The 20,420-nt window shown below is 36.1% G+C and overlaps 1 protein-coding gene and 1 pseudogene across 10 annotated transcripts; both read left to right on the forward strand.

The window, feature by feature from the left end:
• Positions 1-5,813: 5,813 nt before the first annotated feature.
• LOC132302742 (uncharacterized) lies at positions 5,814-11,404 on the forward strand. 10 transcript variants are annotated; one of them, XM_059799670.1, is made up of 7 exons: positions 5,814-5,993; positions 6,097-6,260; positions 6,966-7,047; positions 8,359-8,460; positions 9,088-10,006; positions 10,572-10,951; positions 11,053-11,404. In XM_059799670.1, the coding sequence occupies exons 4-7, from the start codon at positions 8,396-8,398 to the stop codon at positions 11,159-11,161; spliced, it is 1,473 nt and encodes a 490-aa protein (XP_059655653.1). In that variant the 5' UTR covers positions 5,814-5,993; positions 6,097-6,260; positions 6,966-7,047; positions 8,359-8,395; the 3' UTR covers positions 11,162-11,404. The 10 variants fall into 10 exon arrangements, with proteins under 10 accessions (XP_059655653.1, XP_059655654.1, XP_059655655.1 ...); XM_059799671.1 differs by having other exon boundaries at positions 8,363-8,460; XM_059799672.1 differs by lacking the exons at positions 5,814-5,993; positions 6,097-6,260 and adding an exon at positions 6,362-6,455 and having other exon boundaries at positions 8,363-8,460.
• A 148-nt stretch (positions 11,405-11,552) lies between these two features.
• LOC132302740 (cytochrome P450 CYP749A22-like) lies at positions 11,553-14,369 on the forward strand (annotated as a pseudogene).
• Positions 14,370-20,420: the final 6,051 nt, after the last annotated feature.

Below are 20,420 nucleotides of genomic sequence, written 5' to 3' on the forward strand. Positions count from 1 at the left end.
AAATACCTAGGGGCAGAGTACCCAATGGTACTAAGAATAGTACTCAGGGCAGAGTACCCAAGGGTACCAAAAATAGAACCCAAGGAAACAGTACCCAAGTGAAGCGTACAAAAAAACAAAAAAAAAAAAGAATTACTGTTCATATGAATAGTACCCGCGGGTACTGTTCCTAGGGCAGGGGGAAAAAAAATTATTATTCTACTGTTCATATGAATAGTACGCGCGGGTACTGTTTCCATGGCAAGGAAAAAAAAAAAAAACTTATTCTACTGTTCATATGAACAGTACCCACGGGAATAATACCCGCGGGTACTGTTCCTGGGGGCAAAAAAGAAAAAATCTTACATTCCCAAAGCTAGACGAGCAAGCTTGGGAATGTGGGGCAACTGATAGGGAAAAATAAACCTATCTTGACCTAACGATAGAGGCAACCAAGTGTTGACTAGTCGCCAGATCTTTTCGGTGATCAACGATAATATTTTATTATTAGAGGTAATGATTTACATGGATAAGAATGATGACAAATCTTATGCAGGATAAGATTTCCATGGGGATGATGATCAAGGATAAGATTTCCATGGGATAAATCCTGTGGAATGAGGATGATGAAATTCCCTTGTCGAAAATAAGGGAAGCGACGATAAATAGGACGACGACTCGGGAATAAGGGACGATGAAAAAAATTATTATTAAATTCCTGCCTTCTTTTTAGACCTCCGGTGACTAACTTGACCGTCGGAAAGCTCTTGGCAGGCACCACACCGGTGCCGTCAAGGTTTATTGATCTTCTCCTCTCTTCTTTGCAGGAAAACGGTGTTGTATCTGATCGCGTGAATTTCACCCTCAACAATTTACACGAAACGATTTTAAGATGCTCCCTCCGTCTCATAATAAGTGTCATGTTTTAGGAACCGTAACTCATAACAGATCTCCGCATATTGCATAAGCGACACAGAATACCTTGTGTCACAGAAGTTGATCTTGATTCTTACACATGATGACCATCAAATGTAAAAGATTGAATCCTCTTATCACATATAGAATTCAACAGTTCTTAGCTCACACGCGTGTAAAGGCCATGGCTAAGCCTGTTAATGGATCCGATTCGGATCGGATCAATCAAATTTATATACGATTTGTCAAGTTAACGGATTATCGAATTCGGATCATTAACGGGTTATCGGATTGAATATTCTAATTCATATCTTATTTAGCTTGGATTCGGATTCGGATTATTTTTTATTTTATTTTTACAAAGATTAAAATGACATGTATAACTATAAGGTAAGGTGGAATGGGAAATTGTTAATATATAGGATGATGCATAATATAACCATGTAATTAGATGAATATATTTATGAATAATTAATATATAAAAATTTAATTCTAGTAGATAAATAATATATATAACAATAATGTATAGTATATTGTAATGTAATAATATATATATATAATCGGAATGGATTATTATCAAATTGGATTATTTATAATTTATATTTAATTTTTTAACATAACGAATTGTCGAATTTGAATCATTATCGAAATATTGAATTTTTTTTCTCAATTCATATCTGAATCGGATTCGAATCAGGTGGGCTAATTCGGTGCATAAGAAGTAAGAACTAGCAGATGGTCCATACATGCATGCAGTCAATGTTAAATGTGATTCAATTTTTAAAAACTTTCAATCTTTTGTTTTCATTTCCTCATTTTTCAAACGACATGCATGCTTTGCTTATGCATATGTAGACAATCACACGTGTGTGTAGATAATTACAAATATTATATATATATATATATATATAGATTGTCAAAAGATGAAAGAGTCAAACGCCCCATGACGTGTTCACCAAGAATTAACATAACATTAATAGAAGAATTTAAAATGGTTAATTTGTTACACCAACTCTGATAGAGATTGAGTCGTGAGAATGACTGTAGACTTTTTCAATCTTACAATGTACCTGAAATTAAAAAAAAAAATTATAGTGTTTAAATTTTACTATGTCTGATAGTTTAGTGAGTATCATCTTTGATAAATTATAAAGTGTCAGATTTTGACTATATGCATATATTGATCTATTTATTAGAAGTTATTTTCTCAATATGTGATTTTTGGAGTTTTCTCTAAATAATTGTGATTGTGATATTTTTAAATAGCTATTTTCATTATTAAACATTCATAGTTTTGTGTTTCCCAAACTTTGTGAATTCAAAGTGGATCAATTTTAGTTTCGTAGCCAGCTTTCGTTTCATCAATTAGTTATGATATATAACTCAATTTTACTTTATTTTTTTTTCAAAAAAAAAGAATCTAAACCTTTTTTTTTTTTTAATGATTATATTATAATATCATATCTGAAAAAATTATATTTTAATGTTCATAAATTGTTAAATATATATTTGGAAGGTGAGAAGTAAATTTAGGTTTAGAAGAAAATAGTTAAAAAGTGTCAGATATGTATCTTAGTTGGAAATGTTAGACAGAAAAAAAAAAAAAAAAATTCCAGATACACTTAATATATGTATTCATAGATCAACCTTTCCTATGGGATGGCAAAATATTTCATCCTCGGTATCAACAGAATAGTTATGCGAGTGGTTAAATGATTTTGGAGTAGGAATGGAGTTATGATTGAAAACTAGCATGTAGGAATGAGTAAAGGTCAACTCGCTTCGTTCCGCTTATAGTAATAAATTATAATTTTATTCTTATACTTTATTTTTATATTCAATATATTAATTATATATTAAAAAAATTATAATTTCTTCTATTTCAATCACTAAATATCCTTTTGTATTATTTTTACTTTAGAAATTCTATGTATTATTTTAATACTCCAATAATAATATCAAGTCTCAAGTTTCAATTGAAAAATTAAATCTTATTTGTATATGCACAAGAGAAAAACAAATATTACCATGATTGAAAAATTATTTCATTATTTACTTTTTTTTTTTTTAAAATTTGTAATACAATTATCAAAATACTCTACTAAATCCACCCCGTTCGATACACCGTGCATAGGATTGATCCAAGTAATAAGTATTATACACGCGCGTGTACGTACGACTTAAATAAGCCCCGTGCATAATACCTTCTCGTCCATCACGGTGGGCTCCATTTGCGTCTTTTATAGGCGGTAGATGATTCAATGCACCAGTTTAGAATATTGTGCATCGAACTTATCCAAATAATAAATATTATACACGCGTGAACACGTGTTGTGCATGTACGACTCAGATAAGTCGTAAATAGTACTTTCTCGCTCAGCACGGTGGGCTCCATTTGTGCCTTTTGTAGGTGGTAGATGATTCAATGCACCAGGTCAGAACATTACTAATAGCTAACACAACGATAAAGACAACAACTAGTGAGCTTTATGAATTGTACATAAAGTTATTGTTACGAATATTAATTATTTCCTATCCAAAGTGCATGACTTGAATACATTGTCCTTTGGTAGGTTGGAGGGTTACTTTAGCTATTAACGTTTGATTCTAATTATGTATTGCCATTTGATGATTCTATATTTTAATTGGTCGGTCCCATTTAATTTCTTTATTTTTTTCTCACTGTGTTCATGTTTAATGTATCAAGTACATAGACTATGTTTAGCTATAGATTTTAATACTCTTTTTATGGTAGATATACATACGAATATATAAATGTACAACTTGAAAGATACCATTATTAATTTACCATGGGATGACGGTAAAAAAAAAAAAAAAAAAAATTATGAGAATTTTAATGAGTACTAATGGCATGGTACCATTAACTAATTAAACATTGACATATAGTATTGGGACTCACAAAATTAGAAATAAATATTCATTGTACACGGTACACCGGACGCACCGGATACTTACTTCTCAACTGGTTGCATTTTTGTTTACGCAGCAAGATATAATTGGTTAATTTGTTATTCCTCATACAAAAAATAATTTCTCAACTCACACAATGAAGTACTAGGTGGATCGGGACCTTGTAGTCCCGAGCAAATAGAAAGAAGTCATGCAACTAAATGCGTTTATTTTATTAAAAAAATTTATTGCATGGCTTCACTTCATTGAGCGAGACTTTATGATCCTGAATTATTTGAAGAGAAATAAAGGGGACTAATTTACTGTAAACAGAGAGAAGGTTGAATGGGTTAAAAAATTCTCATGAATGAGGAAATTGCTTCCACTGCACCCCAACTCTGTCACTAATTACATGTAATTTCTGCATATTATAAAATAATTTGAGAGTTATTAATCAATGAAAGCCAATTTGAAACTGCTTCACTTGACCAAAACATTAAAATAAATTTGAACAATATATATATATATATATATAGTAGTCAAATAGAATTGTTATTAATCCCATTTAAAAAAATCCAAATTACGAAATATTTTGGTACTCTTTCAACTTACAAGGTCGGTGTGATTCTTGTACAAGTTATTAGGTGGTCGGAGATCATATGATCCCAAACAATTAAAAGAGGCTATGTAATTAAATATCAGTTTTATTAAATTTTTTAATTAAATAACTTTTCTTCATTAGCCGGAACCATATGATCCCAGACCACCTCCAGAGAAGTAAAGGAGAGACTAATTTTAGGATTAAGAGTGAGAAGTTTGAATGGGTTAAAAAATTCTCATGAATGATGCAATTGCTTCCCCTACACTCTTACTCCGTCACTAATTACATATAATTTTTGCATATTATAAAACAATTCGAGAGTTGTTATTATTAACCCATGAAAGCTAATTTGAAACTTCTTCTCTTGATCAAAACGTTAAGGCCTGTTTGGTATATGCTTTTGTTTTGCGTTTTTTTGTTTTTGTTTTGGCGTAGTATTATAGCAATGTTTTGGACGGCAACATGTTTAGTAAATAAAAATTTATTTTGTACAATACTCAAATGTTCAATAAATAATGAATCGAAGTCAAAACACCAATTTGGTGTTCTTAAAAGTTTTCACAATGTGTGAACAATACTAAAATTTATTTTGTACAATACTTAAATTTAAAGACCAATATCAAAAAAATAATATCATAACACACTCCAAAATATGCCTTAAGAAAATAAAAATAAAAAACTCTTAAATAACAGTTTTAAACTAGTTATTATATATTTTTTTATCAAACATGTTTTTATGTTCTTGCTTTAAAAAATCTTGCAGCAAATTTTAAATTACTAAACATATTTCTAAGTACTACTAAACACATTCCATAACAAAAACGTTATTTTTATGAATGAAAACAGAAGCACTAAACGTTTTCGATTACCAAATAAACCCTAAAATAAATTTTCTCTAATATACATATATACCATTAGAGAAAATTGTTATTGATCCCATAAAAAAAAATTGACCTCTACAATCTCTATCATTAGTTGAACTTAAATAACCTTAAAATTCAAAAGAGCTACTAATAACTATTTAGTAGGAGTTGCTTAGTAACTTTCATAGTTGCATATCATTTTGTCCATTATTATTGAAGAGTTACAATCATAACTATATTTTAACAAATTATTTATTAAGCAATGCTAGTCACAGTTGTAACCAATCTAACCATTTTTTTATTCTTTCACCTTTTACCATTTTTAATTCATTTTTTTTTTTTTTTTGATATTTTTACGTTTTTATAATAGTTCTATTAAGGATTAAAAAAAAACATTCGTGTAACACAAAAATAGTAAATAAATAATTCTTTTATAAATTTAAAAAGAGATTGTAAAATATAATAAATAAATTAATAAAATAGACCACCAGCTCAGATCGATTTGTCAGAACCTGGACACAGCATTATATCTGACTCTCAGAAATGTATCTTAGCCTTTTCTCATATTTTGCCGTCACTTTTCCAACCGGCCAAACAGACCAACCAAGGTACAAAGCTCTCTGGCGAACAAACAACAACTTTGACTTTATTTTTCTCTCTTTTTATATATCCACTCCAATCATCACAACATCTGATATTCTCCGGCATCAATGTCAGACTTACCGGTACTTCTCAGTTCTCATCTTTTCAGACCGATACACACCTACATATATGTATATGTATATATATATATATATGTGTGTGTAAAACAACAGGTCTCTGTTTCAGATCTTTTAATTTGGATGAATGAACGAGTTTGATTTTGGATCAGAGGACGCGGCTTTTTGCGGCGGTGTGTGGCGGTGAGATCGACGGAGATCGGTTGTGAATTAAGGAATTTACAGCCGTGTGCGGCGGAACAGAGGTGGCGGAAATTGAAAGCGTGTAGAGAGGTAAGTAGCTTTAAATTTCTCTGATGGCGATATTTACTGCTTTGAACTGCCTATTTATTAGGCTCTTTCCGAAGGATGCTTTTTCTCTTCTCCTATCTCTAACATTAATTACACACATAATATATATATATACATATATATATTATATACATTCACACATGTAGAGAGAGAATTGACTTCTTATGTGGCTAGAAGGTGAGATTATTGCTACTTTCTCTCCACTCTGCACTCTTCCATTTGTTTCATCTCTCTCTCTCCTCCCACCTCTCCATAACACCTTTTCCCTCTCTCTCACTCCCTAAAACTTCATTTCTCTCACTATATAACCAACAGAAGATGCAATTTTACCCTCCTTAGCTTTATTTTCTTTTGCAGTATAATTCAATTACTCATGTCTATCTTTTTCATTACTGCACAACAAGCTGAGGTTCTCTCTGTGACTATATATCTAATATACACACACATACACATACAGATTCTCTCTCACAGAGATCTATATATATGTATACATATATATATTTTACAGAGAGACACAAACACATCTATGTGTAACTTTTCTCTACCATATTTTTGATTAATTGATCTCTTTGCTATATTTCTCACGGATCTACTCTGTTTTCTATTTTATACTATGCTTTTTTTTTTTTTTAACCGTTGCATTTGATAATTATGATTTTTATTTACTTAATTAATTTGGTTTTGTAGTGAATTACAGACTCGGTTCTCTGTTTTGAAGCAATACGGATAGAGCAGTTGTTTTTTTGTTCAGTGTTCACTAATCAAATAGGTACTGTTATTTTTTGTATTATAGAAAATGCCCTTTTTTCACCGTCCTTTCATTTTTTAATTAATTAATTAATTAATTTATTTTGTACTTTGTGCCTTTTAGGGCTGTGGTAATGTGAAGGTCTTGGGATCTGATTAAGATCTCTTTGATTCTATCATTTTGGGATCTGATTACTAATTTTATTTGTGAGAGTGTAAAGTAAACCCTAGGTTAAAACATGGGTTAGATCTGTTGAGAGCTAAAGAAGGATGTGGGTTTATTGCAGAAGATGCCTCCTATGTGTTTGATTCAAAAGTTGTGTTATATTTTAGTGGTAAAGGTAGTTTTGGTGGAGGTTTTGTAAAATAAAAGTTGACTTTTTACTGGCTCTTTTTGTTTTCTTGTTGACAAATTTAAGATTCCATTTTTTTAATCCAAACCTTTTTCAAGGCTAATGAGTAATCAGCGCCTAAGATTATGATATATTTTAGTTTGGTCACTTTATACTTGGTGAAGCCCTTTAACCAGAGTCAATAATTTTCATTTGTAGAAAAGAAAGAGAAACAGGAAAAAAAACAGAAAAGCAAAGAAATGAAGTAAGGATGAAAATACAGTTCAGTTTTATTTTGTTAGAAAATGGATCAATTGGTCCTAAAATTTCCAATTCATCTGCAATTTGCTCTCCTTGTTTTGATGCAGCTAGTTATTAGGCATCATTTTCTGCTTATCAGTGATCTAATATTGTAAATTGGACACTTATTTATTTTCATTTTGTTTTGGTGTTCAAAATCTCACAGACCGGAGGTTATCTTTTTCTGTTAAACTAATTTGGCGTTCAGCTAATTGTTTTTCAATTGTGTATCGAAAAAATAGAAAGATAACGGTGATGATCTGATCCTTTCCTTGTTAAATTTAACCAGTCATTGGATGTAGAATTGTAGATAATAATCTTAGTGTTACTCTCTTATGATACATCAATAAATTTGTTTAGCAATTTTTCTTGGTCCTTTATTTTTAAGATTCATTCTATGATGTTTCAGAACTTTGTTTGCTCTATTGTTGTCTACACCGTTTGATTTCTCAGTATCCTTTGGACTTTGCAATGATTTCCCAATTGCTGATTCATTTATTTCCCTTTCACTAATATATGATATTCACTAGTTGGTGAATTGCGAAGTTAACTTGAGTGGTATGTTTATGGTTTGTCTCGGTGATCCGACTTTGCTCATTCCTTACTGCACCTTATATTCGATTTCGCTTTCATGTTTTTGCAACATTACCAAGTTGTGCTTGGACTTGTGTGCTACACTAACGTGACCATCCTTGTGACAGACAGGTTCCTGAATTGTCACACTTGCCAGAATAGTGGATGAATGCTTCGCAGCTGCTAAGAGTTCTTCAAAGTCTCCCAACCCATGTAAACCATGAAGCCTGGTAATGTTGCAATCCTTTCATTTATCTTGAAAGCCTGCTGCTTTCGACATTCTATATACGTTGTCTCCTCTTAGCGGCAAGTAAACCTTTGTCATATATATATATATATATATATATATATATATATTGTGTTGTATTAAGTTGAGTATTATGTGGGCTAAGATATATATATATATATATATTTCCAATAAAATATGTGGGCTAAGGCTTGAGTAACCTACTGATTTATTTGTGTATTAGTTCTTTTTTTTTTTTTTTTTTTTTTTTTTCTTTTTCTTTTTTCTGTGTATTAAATTTAAGGAATTAGCAGTCATATGTTCCAATTATCACACAAGCTTCCGTCTTTCAGATGGACCAAGTGCTATCAGTATGTGTGGTTTTCATTTCCTCTCTTCAGGTACTGCTATGGAATATAAATGTTGGTTTTGTGTCATACGTTTTCAAATTTTCACCTATCATTCAATTTACCTTGTCATGCATTGCTTTTCAAGATAAAACAGAAATGTTGTTTTTGTGAGTTTTCAAATGTTCACAATCATCGACTCTGTACGCACATGCTAATAATGAACCTGTGTTTTTTCATTCAACTATAGTGTATAAGCATGATTCTAAACCAATTAAGTACAGCAACAGCGCTAATGACACAGCTGGACCGAAGGCAACCATGAAGGAAAATCATAATGTAATCTTGTGTGATCAAAAGGACTGTGAGAGGGATGAAGATCTATTAGCATCTGACACAGCTGGATCGAAGACAACCATGAAGGAAAACCAGAATGGGACTTTGTGTGATTTAAAGGATTGTGAGAGGGATGCTGATCTATTAGCATCCGAGATGAATGATAAAGATGAATTTTGGAACAGTCCAGATATTGACTCTTCTATGGTTGTGGGTGATCATACCAAAGTTGATAAAGATGATGTCAAAGATTCTGTCACACCATGTACAATTCCTTCTGGCAAAATAGAATTGTTAGAGGAGACGTATTTTTACACCGACAAAAATGTTATGGAGTGTGAACTGCCGGAGTTGATAGTTTGTTACAAAGAGAGTACATATCATGTTGTAAAGGACATTTGCATTGATGAGGGAGTGCCTTCTGAGAAGAGGATTTTGATTGAAAGCAGTAAGGATGATCGCATGGTTGGCTCTATCTTTTTACCTTCCAATGTAGAGGAAAATGGTGATATTATCAAAGAAAGAGTTGACACTGAATTGCAGATTCCTGATGGGTTTAAATCTTCATCTGAAAAAGATTGTGACGAGAATACTGCTAATGATTCTAGGACCAAAGAAAAAGTGGATAATGAATTGCACATTCCAGATGGGTTGAAATCTGAGTCAGAAAGCAAGGATGATAACAAATATCCAACTAGGAATTCAACACATACAGGTGAAACAAATTGTTGTACCACTGACTCAAGAGAGAAGTATGTGGCCGATGGCATGCTTTTGGTGCAAGAGTTCAGTAATCAGAAGTCCCTAGAATCTCTCTCCAAGTCATCCGATCACCATGGCGATGAAGTTGAACAACTGACTTGTCAGGTTTGTATCTACTACTACCTGCCTAAATCTATGTATGCATAATATCAAGCTTTTTATATGACTGCTCGCTTAGTAAGTCGGCTTGGGATGGACTGAGCCCTTAGCTCAAGCGGTATGCCTTCCTCCTTCCCAATGGAAGGTTGATTGTTCAACTCTCCTTGGAGACAGATAGTGTATTGTGTGAATGACTTACCTACCAAGAAGAAAAATTGAGTTGGCTTGGGATGGTGGGACATGATTTCATTTAATTGGAAATTTGTTATCATGCTTAAATTTAGCAAATTTATTCCTCGAGGAAAAAATACGTGTCGACTCTTTATACTGTTTACCGAGAATTCATTAGTTGCAAAACTGTAACCACCCACTGTGAAGTGGATCTTTATTAAGAGAAAGCTATATTCATTGTCAATTATCTTTGCTTGTTATTGGCTTCCTGGTCTGCAAAAATGATTAATCCAATAGGAAATAGTGCTTTTTCTTTATTCTTCTAGCAAGAGTTACCCACATGTTGTACATGCATATGAATGCCACCAAATCCTGGGATTTAATGTAGATGTGATTGCAGATTCCATGCGCAGAAGTGACTTCTGGAAGCCCTGCTGCGGTATCTGCTGCTGAAGAACCAAACAGTAGCAAGGCAGAGACCGCCGCCACTTCTGATTTCAATTCTTCTACAACCGCAGCTAGCAGCAGAGATAAGATCCCTGAAAATGAAGATCATCGACAACCCTGCGAGTCACAAAATGTGCCTAATCATGAGGATGGGTTTTCTGACAGTCTTTTGGTTGTTAACCAATTTCAATATGCTGATGGAGAGTCGAGTTTCTCTGCAGCAGTTCCTTTATCAGGTCTTTTAACTTACTCGGGGCATATAGCGTATTCTGGCAACATCTCTCTTCGATCAGATAGCAGTACAACCAGTACCCGATCCTTTGCCTTCCCCGTGTAAATTTCTTCCCAAATCCTTGTCTATTGTTCTTTTTTTGGTCCCCATGTGTAAAAAACTAATGTTTAACAAAATTGGTGAATCCTTTCTGTATTTGCAGATTACAATCTGAATGGAATAGCAGCCCAGTAAGAATGGCAAAAGCCGATCGGAGACAATTACGAAAGCATAGGGGTTGGAGGCAAGGCCTTCTATGTTGTAGATTCTAAATGCTTCTAATTTATTCTTAGGCTCTTAGCTCAAATATATACATCACAGAAATTTTACACAATGGTCCGACTATGATCCATATACATCTTGATCTTTTTCTCAGGCTTAGTTTGTCATGTTCAGTAGGTTGTTCACTACATTATGGTTTGAGTTATGGTTTTGTATTATAAGGGTTGAGATGTAAATGATGCATTATATTCTGTTTTAATCTTCATCTATTTTACCCAGTTGTTCCGAAATTATATATATATTTTTGTCTGTAATGATTAATTCTTCGACCAATTCCTTTCCAAATTGTTCATAAAATTAATATTGCACTGCTAAAGTTTATGCGTTACTTGTGCTTTTAATACCTTGGAATGTTCCATTATTGGTTCTTAGTAACGACAGAATGCAAACTTTATTATATGAATCTTAAAATGTATTTTGAAGTGTTATGACCTTAAATGTGTATTTAAGGAAGTATGTGGAACTTGGAAGAATTAGATAATCATTGTCCAGAGACCAGAAGATGAAGCAAAGAATGAAAACAATTAAAAAAGAGGGAAAAAAGAAATCAAGGTCAGATGTTCCGGAAAGTTTTCCAACTCTGCTTCGATAAATTGTTACATGGTCCCTACCAATCACTGTCTGACTAGTGGTCCCGACCAATGGTCTGGGGATCATGTAGTAATTTCTCCTCAAATCTTTAATGAAGTAATCCCTTTCAGCACATCAGCATGGCTCCATAGTTTATAGTGATCATCATGCTGAAAGTGAATTCCTAATATGAAGCCAAACTTAGCAGTTCCTTTCAGCAAACTTATTGCCATTTTATATTTGTTTTTGGTGTATTTAACAATTCAATGTAATCTATACATACTTGTCTTCTACTTTGGACAGCAGGATTCTCCTGCCCAATATATATCTATATATTATGTGTATATGCATTCTCAACCCATTACCAGAGAGCAAGATATGAGATCACTGAGGAATGTGTAAAACACTTGCTTGATCTTGACTTTCGAGTTCATAATTGATGAGGTATGGGTGTAATGGAAGTTCTTATAATCCTCTTTTCAAGCTGTGTGTGTGTGTACCTCCTCTGGACTCTATAGTTTCCTTCACAAAGCATTTTGGACGCCAATTCGCATACAGAACATGATGAGCTCACAGGGGATCAAAGGACCGCGTTACAAGTTCCCCCATGGGAACACGAAAGACATCTCTGACATGAGAAGCCAATCCATGGGCAATCCCATGGAGATATCACATGATATATTCCCAAGAATTCAGCCTCATGTTTATGTATGGACAAAGATCTATGGTAAGAAATTCATACTCTACACACTGATTTTCAATATTGTTACTATTATTATGCAAAATGAATTAATTTAAGCTTCTTGCTCTTTTCAATTGATTTTCATTATTCTTGTTATTTTGGATGAGTGATAGGGATGAATTTTCTCAACTGATTCGGTTCAAAACCCCATCTGTTTGTTACGGAATCAGAGCTTATCAAAGAAATACTGAACAACAACGAAGGTGGTTATCCGAAAATGGACATGGAAGGCAATCTAAAGAAGCTGTTAGGAGAAGCACTTATTACAAATGAAGGTGAGAAATGGGCAAAAATACGAAAACTGGCCAATCACACTTTCCATGCCGAGAGCTTGAAGGTAAAGCTTTCTGACTGCATTGCCATTACTAATCTGCTATCATTATTGTTTGCTTAAACTTGTGCTGATGACAGTAGCAAGAAGTGTGTTATGTAAGCAGAGTATGATTCCTGCAATGAGTGAAAGCGTTGAGAAGATGTTAGAAAGCTGGAAAAATTACGAAGGAAAAGAGATTGACGTGTTTAAAGAATTCGGTGTAATAACAACAGAAGTGATTTCCAGGACAGCTTTTGGGAGTAGTTACTTGGAAGGGAAGCACATATTTGAGATGGTAGCGAAACTGACCTCCGTTACTGTTAAAAATATTTACAGCACTGGTTCCCTGGTATAAGGTAAGCTACTCTTTGATACATTATGGGGACATGTAGTCCATTTCACATTAATTCGGGTATTGATTGATCTTCGGATATTTCTCTTCATTGTCATTCTTGTCCTCATTTTGATGATCATCCATTCAATTTTGCAGCCGAGTACTAAAAAACAACGATGAGATTGAAGCAGAGAAGCTTGAACAAGGAATAAGAAATTCCATTCTAGAGCTTGTAAAGAGCAGAGAGAATTCGAAGAACGGAGAAATAAAGGAGTATGGGAGTGATTATCTTGGACAACTTGTAAATAGCTCACGAATCTGATATAAACAAGAGGGTTACGCTGGAACAAATGATAGACAAGATCAGGGCAATTTATGGTGCTGGACATAATACGACGACAAGTTTGCTTTCGTGGAGTGTTGTCCTTCTGGCAATCCATGAAGATTGGCAAGATAAAGCAAGGAAGGAGGTGGTCGAGTTATTTGGACAGAAGAATCCTACTTCAGATGGCATTGCAAGACTAAGAACTGTAAGCAAATCATTCTCTGATCAAAGACACATTTATTAAAAAATAGGAATTTTTATTTTTTTAATTTCTGCCCCATTCTTTCTTGTTTGAATGTAGATGAACATGATCATTAACGAGTCTCTAAGACTATATCCTCCGGTGATTACCATGACAAGGAAAGTTCGGAGAGAAGTCAAGTTGGGGAACCTCACTCTTCCAGCTAATATCAACATTTTCATTTCGATTCTGGCACTTCACCATAACCCTCAAATATGGGGCAAAGATGTACACCAATTCAAACCAGAGAGATTCATGGAAGGGGTTGCTAAAGCCACAAACAACAACGCGGTGGCATTTTCCCCATTTGGTTTGGGACCTCGAACTTGTGTGGGATTGAATTTTGCAACCAATGAAGCGAAGATTGTCCTTTCGATGATTCTGCAGCGGTACAAGTTTTTCCTCTCACCAAATTATGTTCATTACCCTGCTGATCTATTTATTCTTAACCCCAAAAATGGAGTTCAAGTTATCATCCAACCTATCTTAGTGTAAACAAGAGTCGGCAATATGTACATGTATAAATAAGGTGGAGAACACTGTTTGTTAATATTTGAGTTTGTTATGGGGTCAACTGTTATTTGAAATGATGCTGCTACTGTTTAAGAAGAGTACAAACTAATTATTTGTTGGCAAATATAATTATATGCTACCATTTAATTAACTAGCTTATAAAGAACTTGTATTTATTATAGGGTAAATTGCAAAAAAAAAAACACTCCTGAACTATGGGGGGTTTTGCAACTAACCCTCTGGAATTACAAGAAACTCTCCTGAACTTTTAATTTATTGCAATTTGCCCACACAGGCCACCGGAAAAAGAAAAAGACGATGCTACCCTTCTTATAAAATGACGCAGTTCCCTTTAAACTCCATTTCACTTGACGTGGCAAACACAAACCAACCCAAACAGCTTTGTATAATACACACATATACATACATACATACATACATATATATATATATATATATATATATATATATATATACATATATATTGTGATGTTTCCATTTTTCAGTTTTTTTTTTTTTTTTCCAGAATTTTGTTGCCGCAAGGGTATTTTGGTCATTTCGCATATTGCGTGCGGGAATTTAGTTGAGCTCATGTGCATTTGGTGCATTTTAATTTATGTGATGATGTAGCATTTTAAGGTGGTATGCATTTGAGCGGTGTTGATTTAATGCAAAAAGAAAAAGAGAAAAGAAAAGAAATTGGGTGGTGGGACCTACCACTATGCACAAGTGGTCTAGAGACCACCTCACTTTTTCTCACTTCCTCTCTCTCTCCACGTAATTCTCTCCCTCTCTCATTCTTCTCTTCATTTTCTTCTCATTTGGTTTCAAGCTTTGAGATTTGATTTCTCCTTCATTTCTTATCGGATTAAGGTGCCGTTTGAGGCAAAACGAAGAGCACGACGAACTCTACGCACTAGTACCAGCAATTTCAGACTTTGAGCACCCTATGGATTTCGAATTTGAGGACCCATTTCAAGGGTTTTTTGCAATCTTGAGGTAGGGGCTTCCTAATCCGTATATTCTTGCTCCTTTGTGAGTTATTCTACTTGAAATGTGTTAAAGCATGTTTAATTGTGTAAATGCTTGTTTTAAAGAGCCTTGATTGTATATGTATGGGTATATGGAGACATGTTTTGGTTATGCTGTGTGATGAGCATGTTATTTTATGAAATTTATGTCTATCATATTATTTACATGCTATGATTGATGTATGAGAACATGTTCTATTGTATTTTGTAATAATCTTTCATTGATTAAGCATCAAAGGCATGAGCAATACATGTGAATCATGGGGTTGCATGATGGAAAAGGTTTTGAAATGAAAATGGGGAATTTTGGAGAATTGTTTTGATGAAATGGTTTTGTGCAAACCCAGTCGCTGCGGGGTTACCAACGGGCCGAAGGTTAATATAGCCTAGAGGGGACTAAGGAGTCGCTCTAGCGTGGTTGAGCTAGCTGGGCCCCATAATGACGCCGCGGGATTACCAAGGGTCAGGGACATTAGTCAATCCTCCTCTTGTGTCGCGGCGGGGTTACCAAAGGGCGGGCTGTATTAACAGTTGAAAGTGATGGTTTTGGAATATGACAATGGGGAGTGACACTAGCATGCATTGCATCTCATTGCATTGCATTGTGTATACTTGAGATTGAATTGTTGTGCTATACTATCCCGACATTGTATAACCTCGTTCCCTATTCGCCTATGCTTTATTTGGATTCATGGGGCTTCAAGAGGTGAGTCTTAGGCGTCACCTACTGAGCATTACGCTCACCCTACTATATATTATTTTTTTTCAGGTCTTGGGAAAGAACCGGTGGACGATAATCCACCTCAAGCTTAAGAGACGCTAGAAGATTACTTTTGTTATTTTTGTAACTAGGCCATTCCTTTGTATAAGGAGCATTCTGGAAATGTAATTAAAGTTATTCAAATGGCTTTGTAAATTAAGAATGGAACTTACTTTGTTGATATAAATGAACTTGTTGAAGTTATTGTATATATTTGATTCTATGTAATTCAATTAATTGGAGTTGTAGTATGGTCTCATGTTGGTACTCGAGTTCTTGATCTTGGAATGGAAGATTTTTAGTCGTTTAACTCAAGCACGGACCATTTCCAAGCTTCCATTTCTATTTTCCTTCCCTTCCATAGCACAGCAGGTTGGCATTTGGAATTCAGGCTCGGGATCTCCATTTCGGTCGACCAAAATGGTGCATCGGTCGACCGAAACAGTTGAGGGTGCTCTCGGGATCTTCATTTCGGTCGACCGAAATGAGGTTCGGTCGACCGAACCCCTCACACCTTCTCAGGATCTCAGCTTCGGTCAACCGAAGTAGCTCTTCGGACGACCGAAGTAGTGGAGCTCATTTCGGACGACTGAAGCTCCACTTCGGTCGACCGAAATGAGGCTGTTGGGCAATCTTCTTCTCTCATTCCGGATTTTGTCACTTTGAGTTTATCAGTGTTCATGGAATCACCTCTAAGTGTATTTCAAGTGTTGTAATGGCGTGTTAACTTTAGAAATGTCGTGATGGACCTAGGTAACCTCGGGTTCGAGTAAGGACCCGTGTAGTGATCCGGGCCTTCAAGTCAGGGTCGTTACAATGAATGGTATCAGAGCCGTGGTTCGAAAACCTTTAGGACGACGGGTAGAGGCCTGCATAGGGTTGTATGAAATGTCGATTGCATTGTTTATGTGACTACTTGCTACTTGCTTATTACTTGAAGAAACATGCTTAACTGTCTATGTGCTTACGGGCTTACTTGCTTACTTGTTAATGTTAAACTGTTTCTTGCACAGCTGTGCATGCTAAGTGTTGGTATGACGCCATTTCATGTTGAGTCATTTTCAGTGGACCTTAATGTTATGTCATTGGACCGTTTTCTCGTTTTATAGTACGATGTCACGACGTGAGGAAGCAAGGGAACTTGGCCCCTGGCCAACAAGGGGTGATGTTGGTGAGAGCTCGAGCTCCAATCCGGAGGAGCTAAATGATGAGAACACACTTCTTAGGGACTTGATTCCCCCAAGAGTTGTTCCCACAAGAAGGGAAAATGTTAAAGCACCCGTAGAAGTGGGTGAAGGTTCTGTGGCACTGGAGTTGAATCGTTTGTTGTAAAGTGCCGTGAGGGCCACCATTACTACTCAGTCGCAATTGGCACCACAACCTACAGTTCAAGTTGAAGAGACGCCAGCTCAAAAGCGTCTCAAGATCATTAAAGGGTTTTCTTAGTTGATGCCAGTTATGTTTGAGGGCGGTACGGATCCAATGGTAGCCGATGATTACTTGGATCAAGTGGAGACTCAACTAATCTCAATGGATGTGACAGAGGATCATTTGAAGATCATCTTAGCTACTTATAAGTTTGCTAAGGATGCTAAACTATGGTGGAAGTCGGTTACGAGCCGATACAAGGTGGAAGAGATGAGTTGGGATAAATTCAAGGAATTATTTTATGAAAAGTACTTTTCATTTTCCAAAAGATGGGAGTTACAAGACCAGTTTCATAATCTTATTCAAGGGAGCATGTCAGTGGCGGAATATGAGAATAAGTTCACCTCACTTTCTCGTTTTGCTCCAGAAATGGTGAAAGATAAAGCTAACAAGACTCGGAAGTTTGTTTCTGGTCTTAATGATCGAATGAGACCGATGATCACAGCACAGTTCATTAAGGTTTACTCTGAAGCAGTGGAAAGGGCTTTGATGCTGGAGGCTGATAATAAAGAAAAAGACGCAAGAAGAGAGCAATTGAAGCAAAAGAGAGGTGTAGGGCCATCTTCGAAGGGATCTTCTTGGAAGAGGAACAGAGGAAGCTCGTTTCAGTTTTAGGGGTAACAGTCTACATGATCTGCTCCTACCACTCCTATGCCAGCTGGATCTGACAAGAGTGGAGTTGTTTGTTATCAATGTCAGCAGCTTGGACACTACAAGTCTAGTTGTCCCATGAGATTGTTTTCAGTTTCTTCAGCTCCAAGGGCTTGCTATGGGTGTGGCCGGCAGGGTCATTTGATTCGGAATTGTCAGAGTCAGGGAGGCACCGGTAGTGGCAGAGGGTCACGACAGAGGCCGTCACAGTTGGCTACAGTTCAGTCAGGTTTTAGACCACCACCACCACAGCCTGCCATGACTTCTCAGGGTTCACGACCAGGTAGGAGGGATACTCCTACTTTGTCGATGTAGCAGTCTGGTGTTCAGGGTGACAGTTCTCAGGCACAGGCACCACAAGGATGTGTCTTTGCACTCGCACCGGCGGATCCATCTTCTGGACCGTCAATTCTTCGAGGTATCTTTCCCGTGTTTGGTTCTTGGGCTCGCATTCTCTTTGACTTTGGTGCATCTCATTCCTTTATTTCATCATCGTTTGCATTTGCATCGGGGTTAGAGATTAGTTTTATGGATCGGGCGTCATCAGTTGATACACCAGTGGGGGTTTCTGTGTCTTTGAGCCAAGTTGTGAGGGATTGTTCCATTGTTATCGCCGGGCGAGCTTTTCTGTTTGACCTTATCCTCCTAGAGATGACTAGTTTTGATGTCATTCTCGGGATGAATTGGTTAGCCTTATTTCATGCCACGATTGATTGTTTCAGAGGAAGAATCACAGTTTGCACTCTTGAGGGAGATTGTTTCTTTTTCATGGGAGATCGGAGTGATTCCCAACCTTCATCGTTGTATGGAATTCATGGAAAAAGACGTAGTGATTACTTTTTGGCTAGCCTTCTAGCTAAAGAAGATGGTGTTGTGGAAACAGATTATCCGGCAGTTGTTCGTGATTTTCTGGACGCGTTTCCGAAAGATTTGATGGAGTTGCCTCCACACCGAGAAGTGGAGTTCACTATTGATTTAATGCCCGGTACAACACTGATTTTTATGGCACCGTATCATATGGCACCAGTTGAATTGGAAGAGTTGAAAAGATAGCTTGATGATTTGAGGATGAAAGGTTTTATTCGACCGAGTGTGTCACCGTGGGGCGCACCGGTCTTGTTTGCGAAGAAGAAAGATGGTTCTTCGAGGTTGTGCATTGATTATCGGAAGTTGAATCATGCCACCATCAAGAACAAGTTTCCTTTGCCAAGGATAGATGATTTGTTTGATCAGTTGAGGGGAGCCAATTGTTTCTCGAAGATCGATTTAAGGTCTGGCTATTATCAGTTACGGGTTAGGGATGAAGATATCCTGAAAACAGAGTTCCATACACGGTATGGACACTATGAGTTCCTTGTTATGCCTTTTGGCTTGACTAATGCGCCAGCAGCATTCATGGACTTGATGAACCGCGTCTTTCACGATTACTTGGACCAGTTTGTGGTAATCTTCGTGGATGACATTCTTGTGTACTCATGGACTCGGGAAGAGCACGAGGTCCATTTGAGTACTGTTCTACAGATTTTGCGGGAGCACCGATTGTATGCCAAATATGAGAAGTGTGAGTTTTGGCTACAAGATGTAAACTTTTTGGGACATGTTGTTTCAGAAGGCGGAGTGTCGGTTGATCCATCAAAGATTGAAGCTGTTTGGAATTGGGAGCAACCCAAGAATGTTTTTGAGATCCGTAGTTTTCTTGGTCTAGCGGGTTATTACCGGAGATTTGTAAAAGATTTCTCCCGTTTGGCAACGTCTATGACCCGTTTGACTCGGAAAGGGATCAAGTTTGTGTGGAATGAAGCTTGTGAGTCATCTTTTCAAGAATTGAAGACAAGGTTGACTACGGCTCCAGTCTTGGTGTTACCTGAGCGTGGCTTGGGTTATGTGATCTATTGTGATGCTTCATGCGATGGCTTGGAATGTGTGTTGATGCAAGATGGTAGAGTAGTGGCTTATGGGTCTCGGCAGTTAAAGACTCACGAATACAACTACCCTACTCATGATCTGGAGTTAGCGGCAGTCGTGTTTGCTTTGAAGTATTGGAGACACTACTTATATGGTGAGAGATTCGAGGTGTTCTCGGATCATAAAAGTCTCAAGTACCTTTTCTCCCAAAAGGACTTGAACAACAGACAGAGACGATGGGTTGAGTACTTGGAGGATTACAATTTTGATTTGCAGTATCATCCGAGTAAGGCAAATGTGGTAGCTGTGATACCCCTCGGATCCGAGACACGGGTTGATCAGGCCCAGGCCCAAACCCGAGGGATATCAAACAATTAATTTGTTAAAGCGAACACGGAATACAAAATAATGAATTAAAGAAATAAATAATAACGCT

This window comes from Cornus florida, unplaced genomic scaffold (genome assembly GCF_030987335.1).
Source record: "Cornus florida cultivar Cherokee Brave unplaced genomic scaffold, ASM3098733v1 CherokeeBrave_3.0.0_Hap2_Chr04, whole genome shotgun sequence".
NCBI classification, from domain to species: domain Eukaryota; kingdom Viridiplantae; phylum Streptophyta; class Magnoliopsida; order Cornales; family Cornaceae; genus Cornus; species Cornus florida.

Excerpts from the sequence above, each read along its gene's own strand:
- LOC132302742 (XM_059799666.1), top strand. Across the intron at positions 8,858-9,053 it reads TTTTCATTTCCTCTCTTCAG|TGTATAAGCATGATTCTAAA; the intron begins GTACTGCTATGG and ends ATTCAACTATAG. Across the intron at positions 10,952-11,052 it reads CGATCCTTTGCCTTCCCCGT|ATTACAATCTGAATGGAATA; the intron begins GTAAATTTCTTC and ends CTGTATTTGCAG.